Source organism: Pseudorca crassidens, chromosome 4 (genome assembly GCF_039906515.1).
Source record: "Pseudorca crassidens isolate mPseCra1 chromosome 4, mPseCra1.hap1, whole genome shotgun sequence".
In the NCBI taxonomy this organism is placed as follows: Eukaryota; Metazoa; Chordata; class Mammalia; order Artiodactyla; family Delphinidae; genus Pseudorca; species Pseudorca crassidens.
In genome coordinates, this window is record NC_090299.1 from 137,716,068 (window position 1) to 137,729,843 (window position 13,776).

Sequence of the window (13,776 nt, forward strand, 5' to 3'; positions counted from 1 at the left end):
CCAGGCCCCGCCCCTCACGGCCCGGCCCCCGCAAACCCCGCCTCCACGCTCTCCCCGGCGCAGGCGGGACCGCGCCGGACGCACGCCCCACCCACATCCTCGATCTTTCGTTGCGTTGGGGACTTTTGCGAGTCCTCGCTTCGCGCTGACCGGAATCCGAGGAGATGGCGAGCCAGGTATTGTCAGCTGCTACGCTGGCTGAGTCCAGAAAAGGAAGCGAGGGAGGGAAACTATGGAGCAGAACCGGGCCCCTGGCCGGGTGGGGGGGCGGGGGGACCGGGGGGGGAGTCAGGAGTTGAGGGGGAGACGCGCGGGGCCTGGCCCTGAGACGGCCTCCGGCTGCCGGAGCTGAAACGGGGCTTCGGGCGAGCGGTTCAGCAAGAAGGGAGGGAGGAAGCTTTGTTTCGGCTCCGTTCGTGGGAGGGTTTTTGCTGCTTCTTTCTGGGACAGCCGAAGCGGGGTGGAGGTGGGGAGAACCGGAGAGTGGAGGTGAGGGGGAGTCGGTCTCTAGCCTGGTGTTCTGGGGGTGACTTAGGGGCCGCCACGCCTTGCGTACACAAAAATAAGTAACTTGCCCGGGGCCATACTTTTCGGTGGCAAAGCTGCAGCCAGAGCCCGTGCTCCTAACCCCTACGTTGCCTGTTTTTCACGATAGTAGTTCATAATTGAGCTATTACTGTGCCACCAAGGAATGTTTTTTTTTTTTTTTTTTTTGCGGTACGCGGGCCTCTCACTGCTGCGGCCTCTCCCGCCGCGGAGCACAGGCTCCGGACGCGCAGGCTCAGTGGCCATGGCTCACGGGCCCAGCCGCTGCACGGCATGTGGGATCCTCCTGGACCGGGGCACGAACCCGCGCCCCCCCGCATCGGCAGGCGGACCCTCAACCACTGCGCCACCAGGGAAGCCCCAGGAATGTATTTTTGGAAGGCTCCTAAGGGCCCTTTCGGTAACGTTTTGGAGCACTTGGGCACCAGAGCTTTATACATATCCTCCTTTAATCCTCACATAACAGCTATGCAAGGTAGTAGCCCATTTTACAGACCAAAAACTTGAGGGTTAGTGGTTTGTCGTGCTTAGTGATAACACTAAACATAGTGAGCCGGGGTTCCGAACCCTGTGCAACAGACTATTATTGCAAGTTCTTGAAATACACATTAGACAATAAACAAAGGCAGAAATATATGAGTAATATGATTAATCCGTCTAAAGTTGCTGATTGTTTTAATGCTTTGCAAACAGATTTTCTAAAAAGATTTGGACTTGAATAGAAATGGTAAATTCTAAACGATCTTTCAGATTTAACAAGTTGGCAGGTTTTTTTCCTCATTACCAAGTGCCTTCAGCAGAGAATGTGAAAAATTATAATTCCTGTGATAGTTCAGATGTTGAAGTAGAGCAATTGCGTGTGGATTTAGTGTGGGGCTTTGTTTTGTTTAGAATTGTCATTGACAGGAAAAGGTTAAACTTCCACATATGCTTTAAAAGGGTGGAGAAGGCACTTAAAGCTTAGATTATGGATGATTTATTCTTGTTGCTTCAGATCTCTAGAATATGTGACTTCATTGTTAGTATTCTGAATTTTACCTTTGGAGTTTTGTTTTGAAATTTATGGTACGTTGAGGTGAAAAAAGATTCTACTGCAGTGTATGAATTTTTTTTACCAGATTGATTGATGAGATTTAATATCTACATTTTAATTTTAAAAGTGATCATTTCCAGCCTCGCCAATTAACACAAGCCACTCATCCTTCTACATAGTTCAGTTCTTTTTCTCTACTCTTTGTTCTCTTGCTACTAATAACTACCACCTTATTTCTGCAAAGCTACACTGTATCAAAGACTGTGTAAGGGGCTTCATATTCACCATTCACAGTCACTCTATATGTAGATATTTTATCTTTATGTAACTAACTCTTCCTCATCTTTCCGCATCCCAGTTAAAAGTGACGCTTTCCCAAACCCACCAACCAAAGTTACACTCTTTCTCCACATTTTGCATTCTGTAGCACTTTGTGCCTATCCCTTTAAATCACACTTTTTGTAATCGTTAGCTTTCGAGTCTGTCTCCTATAAACCCATTGCAATCTTTATTCTGTGAACATGTTTCATAAGCATTATGTGAACGAGTCAAAACCTTCCTTATTACATACACTTCATTCTCTGGTAAAGGAGGAGTGTACTGACTAGACTCTGAAGTAGCACTATACTATAGAAATACAGTATGAGTCACATATATAATTTTAAGTTTTCTATTAGCCACATTAAAACGGTATTAAGTTGGATTAAAACTTAACCCAACGTAGTCAAAATACTATCGCAACATGTAATCAATATTTTTTTAATATTATTGAAATATTTTAATTTTTTTATACTAACTCTTCAAAATCTGGGTATATTTTCTACTTACAGCTTATCTCAGTTCAGACTGGCCATTTTTCAAGCACTCAAAAGCCACACGTGGCAAGTGGCTACTGTGTTGGATAGCACAGTTGAAAGGGAAAGATGTAGGGTTTTTTAATTCCCCCATTCTGATACTTTTCCTTACGCTCCTTCCCACGGTGCAGTTTTGCACTAAACCAGTGTTACTTAAACCAGCCTGAGCAAAAGAATTTCGTAGGGCACATCTTAAGCATTCAGATTCCTTGGACCCTGTACCAGACTAGAATCAGATTTTCTTGGAACCTGTATTGTTAACCAGCTCCTGTTTATGCATCGTAGAGGGTCATTAAATATTTGATGAGTGAAACTTTATTTTTTTTATGGTGGGGGGCATGCGGTTTGCAGGGATCTTAGTTTCCCCGGAACAGGGATTGAAAGTGGGCCCCAGCAGTGAAAGCGCCGAGTCCTAACCATGGGACTGCCAGGGAATTCCTGAATTAAACTTCTTCATGTGGTCATCTCGATTAAACCTTTTTAATGAATATCACTTATACGAAGTATAAACACGTGCCAGACAGTTCTCCATATCACTTAGAGTTATATGTGTCTTTGTGAATTTGTGATATACTTTCTAAGATTAGCATTCACCAGCATCTAAATTAACTAATAAGTAGTTGGTTACTAGTTCAGGAGGATAAACATCTTGCTCTGTTTTCCCCATTTCAGGTTATCAAATGTAAGGCTGCGGTTGCCTGGGAGGCTAGAAAGCCTCTCTCCATAGAGGAGATAGAGGTGGCACCCCCAAAGGCTCATGAAGTTCGAATTAAGGTAATGAAACATCCAAGGTACTGGGAGAAAAAGGCTTACAATTAGGTATCTGGATAGATGAGTCCTCTGAGGTCTGCAGAGGAGAAATCCCAAAGGACAGTGTATAGGAGAAGGTATTGAAAGTCATCCAACCTTGGAATCACAGCCTCTTATTTTATCCCTCTCACCTTTGCAGCAGTCTTCTCCCATCTTTTTAGCTTTGGTGTTGTGCTGAGCAGCCTTCTCCGTGGATCATTGGATTACTGCAATTTATCTCTGTAGTCTGGGTTTAAGGTGGCTTGGTAGGATGCTCCCCTTTCTGCTGATCCCATAAGTTAAAATCTATGGTGACACATTAGAAACAAAAGAAGAAAGAAATGGTCTTTGGATTGTTAGAAGAAACTTCAAATAAGATTTAGGAAGAGGTTCCTAATTGATTAGACCAACAAGCAAGTGAAGTAAGCTTGCTAAGAGAGCTTTAAAATGTACTGACCCTTGCAGACAAGGCCAGGGTTCAGGGGATTCACTATTGCAATGCTTCTCAACCTCTGCTGTGGCAGGGAAGTTGAAGTTACCCCTGGAGAGAGTCATACTGCACAAGGCAGGCAGCTGGATATTCTGGCATTCTCCTCTGTACTTGTTTTCATATAAAATCAGTGCTTTAAAGTAGTGAACATTGAATAAAACTAACCTCTAGAAAAAATAAGCATTTTTTGCTGTGAATTGGAGTATACTTCCCCCATCCCACCTCCAATTCTCAGGTTCCCAGGGGTCACACTGAACAGGTTGAGAAGCCAGAGCCAAATAACTTTCAGATCCTTTTAACCCAGGCCCAGGGATCTGAAATCTTAGACTAGTGTGTATGTTTTTCTTTAAGTTCAGAAATCAGCCTGGTTGTGATTTTGCTACTAAAAAAGAAAATGTTGGTCCTGGATGTACTAAAATGAGCCGTATCGGGCACACTGAGTTCAGCAGGCTTCCTTGGGAAACGGCTGACAAACAGCCAAGAATGTTACGTTGTAATTGGATATATTTGTGAGAAGCATAGAAGCATAAATACAGACACCCCCAAGACTTTTCCTTTCTGTGCTTTTGGTAGTTTGGAGAAGTGAGAGGTGCTTGAAGGCTAGAGAAATCGGGATAAAGGGCTTATTTAAGTAGAAATTGTGTGTGGCTGCTAAAAGGGGAGTTGGTTCCAGTAAAACCTCTGAGTTTTGGCCCAGACCAAGCAGGCTGACGTATTTCAGAAATAGCCAATACCTTATTAGAAATCGCATTCCCCAGCAGTTAGGAGGAGGCCAGCAGTGAGATGGGCTCCACCTGCATTTGCACACAGGGGATGTTCCTCTCCACACCTGCAGACGGCACAGTGCCCAAAACATCACCTTGTTTACCTTCTCCTGCTAACATGCACTGAAAAGGAGAATAGATGTACCATGTTTCATTGCCTATAAATGCACCGTTACTTTTAAGTACCACTAAGAAAATGCTGCCAGTTCTAATTAAGATGCCATAGAGTATAAGCATATGCTGATTTTAGAGAGGTTAAAATATGAAAGAATTGTATCTTCTAATCAATAAAATGTTATTAAAGTAAAAGTGCTTCCACCTATGCCTCACTGAATCGCATGCACACACGTGTAGACACTTTAATACCCTGTTAGATTATTGCCACTGCAGTTTGCCACACTGATGCCTATACCCTGAGTGGGGCTGATCCTGAAGGGAGTTTTCCAGTGATCTTGGGACATGAAGGTGCTGGAATTGTGGAAAGTGTTGGTGAAGGAGTTACTAAGCTGAAGGCAGGTAAGGAGAGTATTTGAATCACTTATTTTACAATTTTGGCTTATTTCTATAGGGAAATTATGTTTCTCATAACTTATACATTGTTTATTTGTGAATAAGTTGTCGCCTAAGTAAGTTGTCAAGATTGATTTTATACGCCTCATCTGAAAAGCACAAATATTTGAGAGTTTCTTTCTCTCTGATTATGCAGACTGCTGTTTATCTGAAATGGTTTAAGTACGTCGCCAAAGCAAATTTTGCCCAATTAAGCAAGAATTTTTGAAGATGCATTGAGTCAGTGTTTTGAAGCACATGACCTCCTTGTTCTCCACTTACTGTTTTAAAAGTTTCACTTAGACAGAAATTTGAAGCTTGTATTTTTTGCATGGGCAGTGTCTGAATGATGTCATGTAGGTAAAGTTCTAGGTCTTAAAGTTGTTAACTTTGCAAAGCTGCATGGGTTGACAAGAATGGGAATTTGGGGGACTTCCCTGGTGGAGCAGTGGTTAAGAATCCGCCTGCCAGTGCAAGGGACAAGGGTTCGAGCTCTGGTCCAGGAAGATCCCACATGCTCCAGAGCAGCTAAGCCCGTGTGCCACAACTACTGAGCCTGCGCTCTACAGCCCGCAAGCCACAACTACTGAAACCCGCGCGCCTACAGCCCATGCTCCACGACAAGAAATGCCACCACAATGAGAAGCCCATGCACCACAACGAAGAGTAGCCCCCGCTTACCGCAACTAGAGAAAGCCTGCACACAGCAACGAAGACCCAATGCAGCCAAAAATAAATAAATAAAATTTTTTTAATTAAAAAAAAATGGGAATTTGCAGGGGCTGATGTATTCATTTAGAATCAGATGCTACCTATTCAGGATAATGTCCTTGCATTTGTTTTCCAGGTGATACTGTCATCCCACTTTACATCCCACAGTGTGGAGAGTGCAAATTTTGTCTAAATCCTAAAACGAACCTTTGCCAGAAGATAAGGTTAGTATCTTTTTATTTTATTCTTAAAACAAGAGGTAACACTAATCATGATAATATCATGATAATAAGTAATTACGTGGCAATTTATACAGGGCATTTTACATGAATTATTTCATTCCATCTTTAGGGCAACCTGTCATTATCACTGCTATCACTATATTCATAGATGAGAAAATTTAGACCCAGAAATTAAGTGGTGTGCCCAGCATCATCAGCTGTTAAGAGGTACCTCACAAATTTCTGAACCCGTTCTCTTTCCATAACACTAGGCTAAATTTGCCAAAATATGTAGTAAGGAGGGACATGCTTATGAAATTAAATGAAGTCATTTTTATGAGCCATTTTATTGTCCATGAAATCGAAGTAATAAAACTTAGCTCATAAGGTTTTAGGAAGACTACAAGAGATAACATAACCTTTTGACACAGAAAAGGTGGTTATTTGATTGTAGCAAGGTAACACACTTAAAGAACTTCAAGGCATTTAAGATCTTGTGTCTGTTCGCCCCTTTTTTGTCTTTTTTATTGAAGTAGAATATACATATAATGAAGTAATTAAAGTATACAAATCTTAAGTGTACAGCTCCATGAATTTTTATACATATACACACCTAATAGTTATAACCATCACCCAGATCAAGATAGAGAACCCTTCCAGCAGCCCACAAAGTTCTTCATGTCCCATACAAGTCAACACCTGCCTCCCTCAAAGCTAACCACTATTTTGATATCTTTCACTGTAGGACTTCATATAAACAGAATTATGCAATATGTGCTCTTTTGTCTGGCTTCCTTCGAGATGTATCCAGGTTGCTCTGTGCATCAGTGATTTTCTTTTGTTTCTTTCACATTCCATTCCAAATAATCACTGTTAATCCATTCTCCTGTTCATGGACATTTACGTTGCTGCCAGTTTGGACCTGTTGTGATTAGTGCCACTATAAGCATTCATATGTGTCTCTTGATGGACATATACAAAAGTTTCTCTTGGGTATTTCCCTAGGATTGAAATTGCTGAGTCATGGGATATACTCCCACCAGCAGTGTTTGGGAGATCTGTTTGTTTTTGCATTTTTTTCTAATGCCATTGACAAAATTAGTTTCTATTTTTGGAAATAAGGTTCCATTTATTTTATCACGTAAATCCAGTTAAAAAGCTAGAACCGGGCTTCCCTGGTGGCGCAGTGGTTGAGAGTCCGCCTGCCAATGCAGGGGACACGGGTTTGTGCCCCGGTCCGGGAAGATCCCACATGCCTTGGAGCGGCTGGGCCCGTGAGCCATGGCTGCTGAGCCTGCGTGTCCGGAGCCTGTGCTCCACAATGGGAGAGGCCGCAACAGTGAGAGAGGCCCGCGTACCGCAAAAAAAAAAGCTAGAACCGAAAAAATAAAAAACTAGTCATTTTGAAAGGGAATTCCAAACACGGTCTGAAAAAATTTTGACACGTCAGATATAATAATGGTAATAGGTTTTTTGTGGCTGTCTGTAACCTTTTAGAAGGACAAGTCCTTTCAAAGCTTAAAATACATCCCATATCACCTTTTGTTCAAGAAACTCTTCTGGGACAGGAGCAATTTCTCACATTCAGAGCTAAACAAACTTAACTTGCTCTCATAAAGATACAAGTTATTTATCGTAGAGCTTTGTCACCTATTTGTTGTTTGTTTCTGATCATATTTTTGTTTTTCTCCCAAAGGAAATGTACTTATTCTTGAATCCAGAGGCAATCCATTTTTCTTCATCTATATATATTTATTTATTCACATGTATTCCAAAGGATTTGTCCAAGAATGTACATCAAATTGTAGTGTTTATTTTTGTTAAAATAACATATATATTAAGCACTCTGTGCCAGGCACAGTGCTAGTGCTTTACATAACCTCATTTGATCTTTATAGCAATGTCTAAGAAAGATAGATTTCTCTGATTTTCTGGTGAGGAAACTAAGGCACAAAAGTTAATTCACTTGCCCAGGAGCATGTGGGATTTGAGCACAAGTGTGTCTGCCTTTAGGGCCCATGTTCCTAAGCAAGATGTTACATCACCTATTTAGAATATCAAAAATAATTTTTGTTACCATGTATCATATCAGTGGTGAGAGCTACACTCTTGAAATAGGCCTCCTGAAAGGTCTAAATCAGCCAGTGTGGATATCTACTTTCATCAGCTGATGTGGATAGTTGCTTGTAATCTTTGCTGTGTAGATGCTGGTTTTGGCTTTATGAAGTTATATTTGGTCACAGAGTTTTACGATGGAATTTTAAAATCATTTCATCTGATCCATAAATTGTACCTGTTAAAATTATTTCAATACTCTGACAGTATAATCCAGAAGTATATTGAATGCTGGAAAAGATAGGTAAGATTATAATTCTTTTATAAGTTTTCCTAATAAGGCATTGCTGAAAGGTGCTAAATTATTAATGAATATATTAGAAATTAGACTTTTGGTCTTAGCACACTCTTCTGTTTACTGGTCATTATTTTTTAAATTGATTTCTTTTTCCTGTGCATTTTAGGAAACTTGATTCTACCCTACCTTCTTCCTTTTTTATTTTCTTTAGAGTCACTCAAGGGAAAGGATTAATGCCAGATGGCACTAGCAGATTTACTTGTAAAGGAAAGACAATTTTACATTACATGGGAACCAGCACATTTTCTGAATACACAGTTGTGGCTGATATCTCTGTTGCTAAAATTGATCCTTTAGCCCCTTTGGATAAAGTCTGCCTTCTGGGTTGTGGCATTTCAACTGGTTATGGTGCTGTTGTGAACACTGCCAAGGTAAGTGTTGGCCTGGGTTTCAGCGTCCACCTTCTAATTTCATACAACAAAGCCTTGCTGGAATAGTGAAATAGGCCCAAACAGTAAGAAACCTAATGATTTCCTTGACTCTTGTGAAATGAGTACCTTATAAACTATCTTTACTATTAGGTGGAGCCTGGCTCTACTTGTGCCGTCTTTGGACTGGGAGGAGTTGGATTGGCAGTTATCATGGGCTGTAAGGTGGCTGGTGCATCCCGGATCATTGGTGTGGACATCAATAAAGATAAATTCACAAGGGCTAAGGAGTTTGGGGCCTCTGAGTGTATTAACCCCCAGGACTTCAGTAAACCTATCCAGGAAGTGCTCGTTGAGATGACTGATGGGGGAGTGGACTATTCCTTTGAGTGTATTGGTAACGTTAAAGTCATGGTGAGTATGCTTGGCTTCATTCCAAGTGGCCGGGGTGGGGTGGGGGGGGGCTGCTTTTTTTAATGTAATTTCCTTAATTAAGTTCAAAAATTGTTTTGTTTTGTAAAGGAAAAGTCTTGAATTCCCTGATAAGAATTATTAGAAGGGAAAATGACTACTTGAACTAGAAATTGGAAATGATACAAGGGAAAGATGAAGGGAAATGTTTCTTTGCCTTTCAGTGTACACATAAATCTCAGAGTATGTTTCATTAAATGAAAAGGCAAAATGATGCAGCTGTAGAGAACATGGGCTTTGGAATTAGATATATGTCCACTTACTAACTCAGTGACCTTGAGCAACTACTTAACTTCTCTAAACCTGTTTCCTTATGTGTAAAATGCAGATAGTAACCGTAGGTACCTGACACAAAGTAGACACTCAGCAGAAGTATAACTATTACTTCTCTGCCTGCTGCCTTTATTAAGCCTTTAGAATTTTGAGCTAAGATTTACTTTTTAAAATAACAAATGAAAGCTTTTTATTTTCAATTTGTGTCAGTGTTGGGCCAAGTTCGTAAATTTTTTAAAATACCTGTTAAAATTGTTCAATAAAATTAAACTTACTAAATACTCACTTCGGACATTTTGTTGCCGTTTTTCTAATAAGCTCTGTACCACCACCCTCTCCCCCGGAAGTTTCTGGGGAAGCAGATATTCTCAGCACAGTGCACTGACCTCTGTGATTTGCCTGCAGAGAGCAGCGCTGGAGGCCTGCCACAAAGGCTGGGGCGTCAGCGTGGTGGTTGGAGTAGCTGCCTCAGGTGAAGAAGTTGCCACTCGTCCATTCCAGCTGGTAACAGGCCGCACGTGGAAAGGCACTGCCTTTGGAGGTAATTTGGTGGATGAGATGAGTACATTTTCTCTTTTGTTACTTCCATTGGCAGAATTTTAATCCTAGTCAGCATTTACCCCTGGGACTGGGGAGGTGCTCAGCTTCTCCTGAAACACAAGGCTACTTCTTACACATTGAAAAAAATATTAATATTCTGTTAATGAAATAGTTGAGGGTAGGTCAGGAGTGAGAAGCTGGTTACAGGATAAACAAACGACAGTATCAGCCACCCTGTGCCGTGTTGTAGACTTACATAGGTTATTGGCATTTTTTACTCATTTTTCCAGAGAGTGCAGTGATCCCTGGATGTGATCATACTTCCGTCTGAATAGCACTGATTTCAGCAGTAACCAATACTAAGTCTTAAACTGAAAATATTAAATTTGACAAAACCTTACAACAAAATTGAAAAGCTGCCAGACTGATCATTTTTCCCTTGTATGATCCTAAAAGTATGTGGTTGTTTGGGGTTGCCTAACTACCAGCAGAATGCTGAGAAAGTTTCCACCTTTTTCAAGGTTGCTCAGCTAGAGAAGAGAAAAGACATCAAAACATGTTTGTAGGGCCTTCCATAGTGGCACAGTGGTTGAGAATCTGCCTGCTAATGCAGGGGACACAGGTTCGAGCCCTGGTCTGGGAGGATCCCATATGCCTCAGAGCAGCTAGGCCCGTGAGCCACAACTGAGCCTGCGCCTCTGGAGCCTGTGCTCTGCAACAAGAGAGGCCGCGATGGTGAGAGGCCCGCGCACCGCGATGAAGAGTGGCCCCCGCTTGCCACAACTAGAGAAAGCCCTCACACAGAAACGAAAACCCAACACAGCAATAATTAATTAATTAATTAATTAACTCCTACCCCCAACATCTAAAAAAAAACTATTAAAAAAAACAGCTGTTTATTTCAAAAAAAAAACATGTTTGTATATCCCAACTGTTGTGAATAAATGAAATATAAAGTTTTTCATAGATTTTTAAAAAATATATTTATATCCTTACCATCCTCCTAAGGAAAGAATTACACAGCATGAGGGTTTTTTTCCTCAAGAATTTGCATTTCTTTTTTTTTTAACATCTTTATTGGAGTATAATTGCTTTACAGTGGTGTGTTAGTTTCTGCTGTATAACAGTAATCAGCTATGCATATACATATATCCCCATATCTCCTCCCTCTTTCATCTCCCTCCCACCCTCCCTATCCCACCCCTCTAGGTGGTCACAAAGCACAGAGCTGATCTCCTGTGCTATGCGGCTGCTTCCACAAGCTATCTTTTTTACATTTGGTAGTGTATATAAGTCCATGACACTCTCTTACTTTGTCCCAGCTTACCCTTCCCCCTCCCCGTGTCCTCAAGTCCATTCTCTAATAGCATGAGTTTTTAATGATCTGTGTTTAAGCAAAGTGTCCCCTACCTCATGCCAGCTTTTGTTTCAAGGCCAAAAGAAAAGATTAGGAAAGTATGAAAAATGAGGGGTTTGGTCAGAGTTTTCCTTCCTTATACTACAGAATTTGTCAAGGCAAATGTCAAGCTGACTAAACCCTCTTTTCCAAACCGCTACACGTATGCCGCACTTGAGTATTTTAGGACAGACTTTCAGAGCCATACGTGCAGCTCAGGGGCATCATCTCAGGGTCCATAGCTGTATTTGAAAGGGTGTTCTTAGTCCGGGAGACTGAGCCAGGGGGTTTGGTAGTCACCTCTCACTGAAGCCTCATCCAAACACATGCTTATTGGGAAATAAGCTGGAGCCTTGGGGCCCCATGGGTGTTGCTAAAATATGACTCACAAATGTAAACAGAAGTTTCAGTTTAGGGAATGGCAGTGGCTGTGGTTGTCTCAGTTACCAGGAGATTTAAAGGAGAAAAAAAAGCACTGCAGTTTGGAAGGAAAGGGTAACTGGTAGAGGACACAAGAAGGGAGATTTGGGAAAGGCTCAAAAGAGGTTTGAAATGTGGTCCAAAGACTCCCTGGTTTAAAAGGTGGGAAGGCTTCTTTGTTGATTTACTGCTTCTTTCAACACAAGTGAGAAATTGAAGGATCTGATTTTGTTTAAAATCGTAACCTGTAACTAAAGATCACCTACTTTGCTTTTCAATTTCAGTTTTCTCTTCTGAGATGGTATCCTTATTGTTGAAATTAAAACCACAGAAATAGTCATGTATCACATCAGTTTTTTTCTTCCTTGAATTTCACGATTACAGAAATCTTTGCTGTTGTGGACTTAAATAAGCTTATTCTGATTCTAGAGTTCTATCCTGTATGGTTTAAAAATTTCCATTAAGATTTAATGAGATTTTAGTAAACCTTAATACAGAAAAAGGCAAGTGCTCAAAAGGCATTTACTTTTTTCTTAATTAAAGATGTGCATTTCTTCTTCCTCTCGCTGCTGATTTTGAAGTTTTTCATTCCTCTTTAGTTCGTGAAAAAATTCATTCTCTTAAATGTCTTTGTCACCCACTAAGTAATAAGCATACTGTAGAGATTTGTTGGAAAACTTAATGAATAGATGTATGATTTCTTTTAGGATGGAAGAGTGTAGAAAGCATCCCAAAGTTGGTGTCCGAATATATGTCCAAAAAAATGAAGATTGATGAATTTGTGACTCACAATTTGCCTTTTGACCAAATTAACGAAGCCTTTGATCTGATGCATGCAGGAAAGAGGTGAGCTTTCTCTTTAGCTGTTTAATGTAGAATGTGGTAATGATTTGGGGCTTATGGAGGGAGAAGGGTAAAAAAAAGAGTTTTAGTGGTCTTCAAAGAAATCATTCAGAACCTGTTTATTGCTTTCTTCTCTTACAGCATCCGAACTGTTTTAAAGCTTTAAATTCAAAAGAGAAAAATTCTTCCATCCTTGTAACTAAGTCTTGTGGTCTGATTGGAGCAGCCAGACAAGCAGGAAGGAGCTCTTTCAAGTTCACATCTTCTTAGACCTTCATTAACTGACTCTGGGGAATAATGTTTTCTGTATAAATTCATAAATGTCTAATCAAGGACAAGGCTAATACTGTCATAAGTCTGTTTTCTGGACTCTTCACATAAATAATTGCTGGCTCATTAAGGAATATTTTTAACATAATAAAAGGCATTTCTGCATATGTGTGGAAGTTGTCAACTCTGTTGTATGTCAAATTCTTTGTCATGGTTGCTCTCCCCATTATCTTCATTCTTTAAAGGAAAGATGGAGGAAGAAGGGCGGTGGTGAGTATCTGAACCTTGTCTTCTACTGTCCTTGGTAACTTTCGCTTAACTTTTAAGGGTCTCAGGCCCATTTACTAAAGAACAAATTTCTCCAATCAGCAGTAGCACAGTTAATCAGAACCCAAATCTGCTTCTGTGAGATTATCTTCTTGTGGGCAAGTACCATGCATTGTTCAGACTTAGACTCCTAATTCCTAGTATGACATCTGGCCCACAAATTCATTGAAACTACCTTCTGAGCTTAAGTAGGTATATATGTGTTGTTGGTCACTCTGAACTATTTCAAGCATATGGAAAATATTTATATACTGAATACCCAAATTTCCAGTACTTATTTGGTCAAATCTTAACATCTTACTCTTCCAGGCCACTTTGCCTTTCCTCTTCTGCGGTATAGTCGACATCCAGAATTGGGTGTTTATCACTCCCATGCATATTGCCATACTTTGACTACACATATCCATAAACCCTTTAGTCTTCAGTATTGTCATACATGTTTTAAACATGATACTGTCTCATTCTGCAGCTTTCATTTTTCACTCATTATTTTGTGAT

The 13,776-nt window shown here is 40.7% G+C and overlaps 1 protein-coding gene across 1 annotated transcript; it reads left to right on the top strand.

The window, feature by feature from the left end:
- Positions 1-19: 19 nt before the first annotated feature.
- Positions 20-13,116, top strand: LOC137224012 (alcohol dehydrogenase class-3). The gene is made up of 9 exons (XM_067736895.1): positions 20-176; positions 3,106-3,207; positions 4,851-4,992; positions 5,873-5,960; positions 8,522-8,741; positions 8,892-9,152; positions 9,888-10,023; positions 12,546-12,684; positions 12,823-13,116. The coding sequence occupies exons 1-9, from the start codon at positions 165-167 to the stop codon at positions 12,845-12,847; spliced, it is 1,125 nt and encodes a 374-aa protein (XP_067592996.1). The 5' UTR covers positions 20-164; the 3' UTR covers positions 12,848-13,116.
- The last annotated feature ends 660 nt before the right edge of the window (positions 13,117-13,776 follow it).

Excerpts from the sequence above, each read along its gene's own strand:
- LOC137224012 (XM_067736895.1), top strand. Across the intron at positions 3,208-4,850 it reads CTCATGAAGTTCGAATTAAG|ATTATTGCCACTGCAGTTTG; the intron begins GTAATGAAACAT and ends ATACCCTGTTAG. Across the intron at positions 9,153-9,887 it reads TTGGTAACGTTAAAGTCATG|AGAGCAGCGCTGGAGGCCTG; the intron begins GTGAGTATGCTT and ends ATTTGCCTGCAG.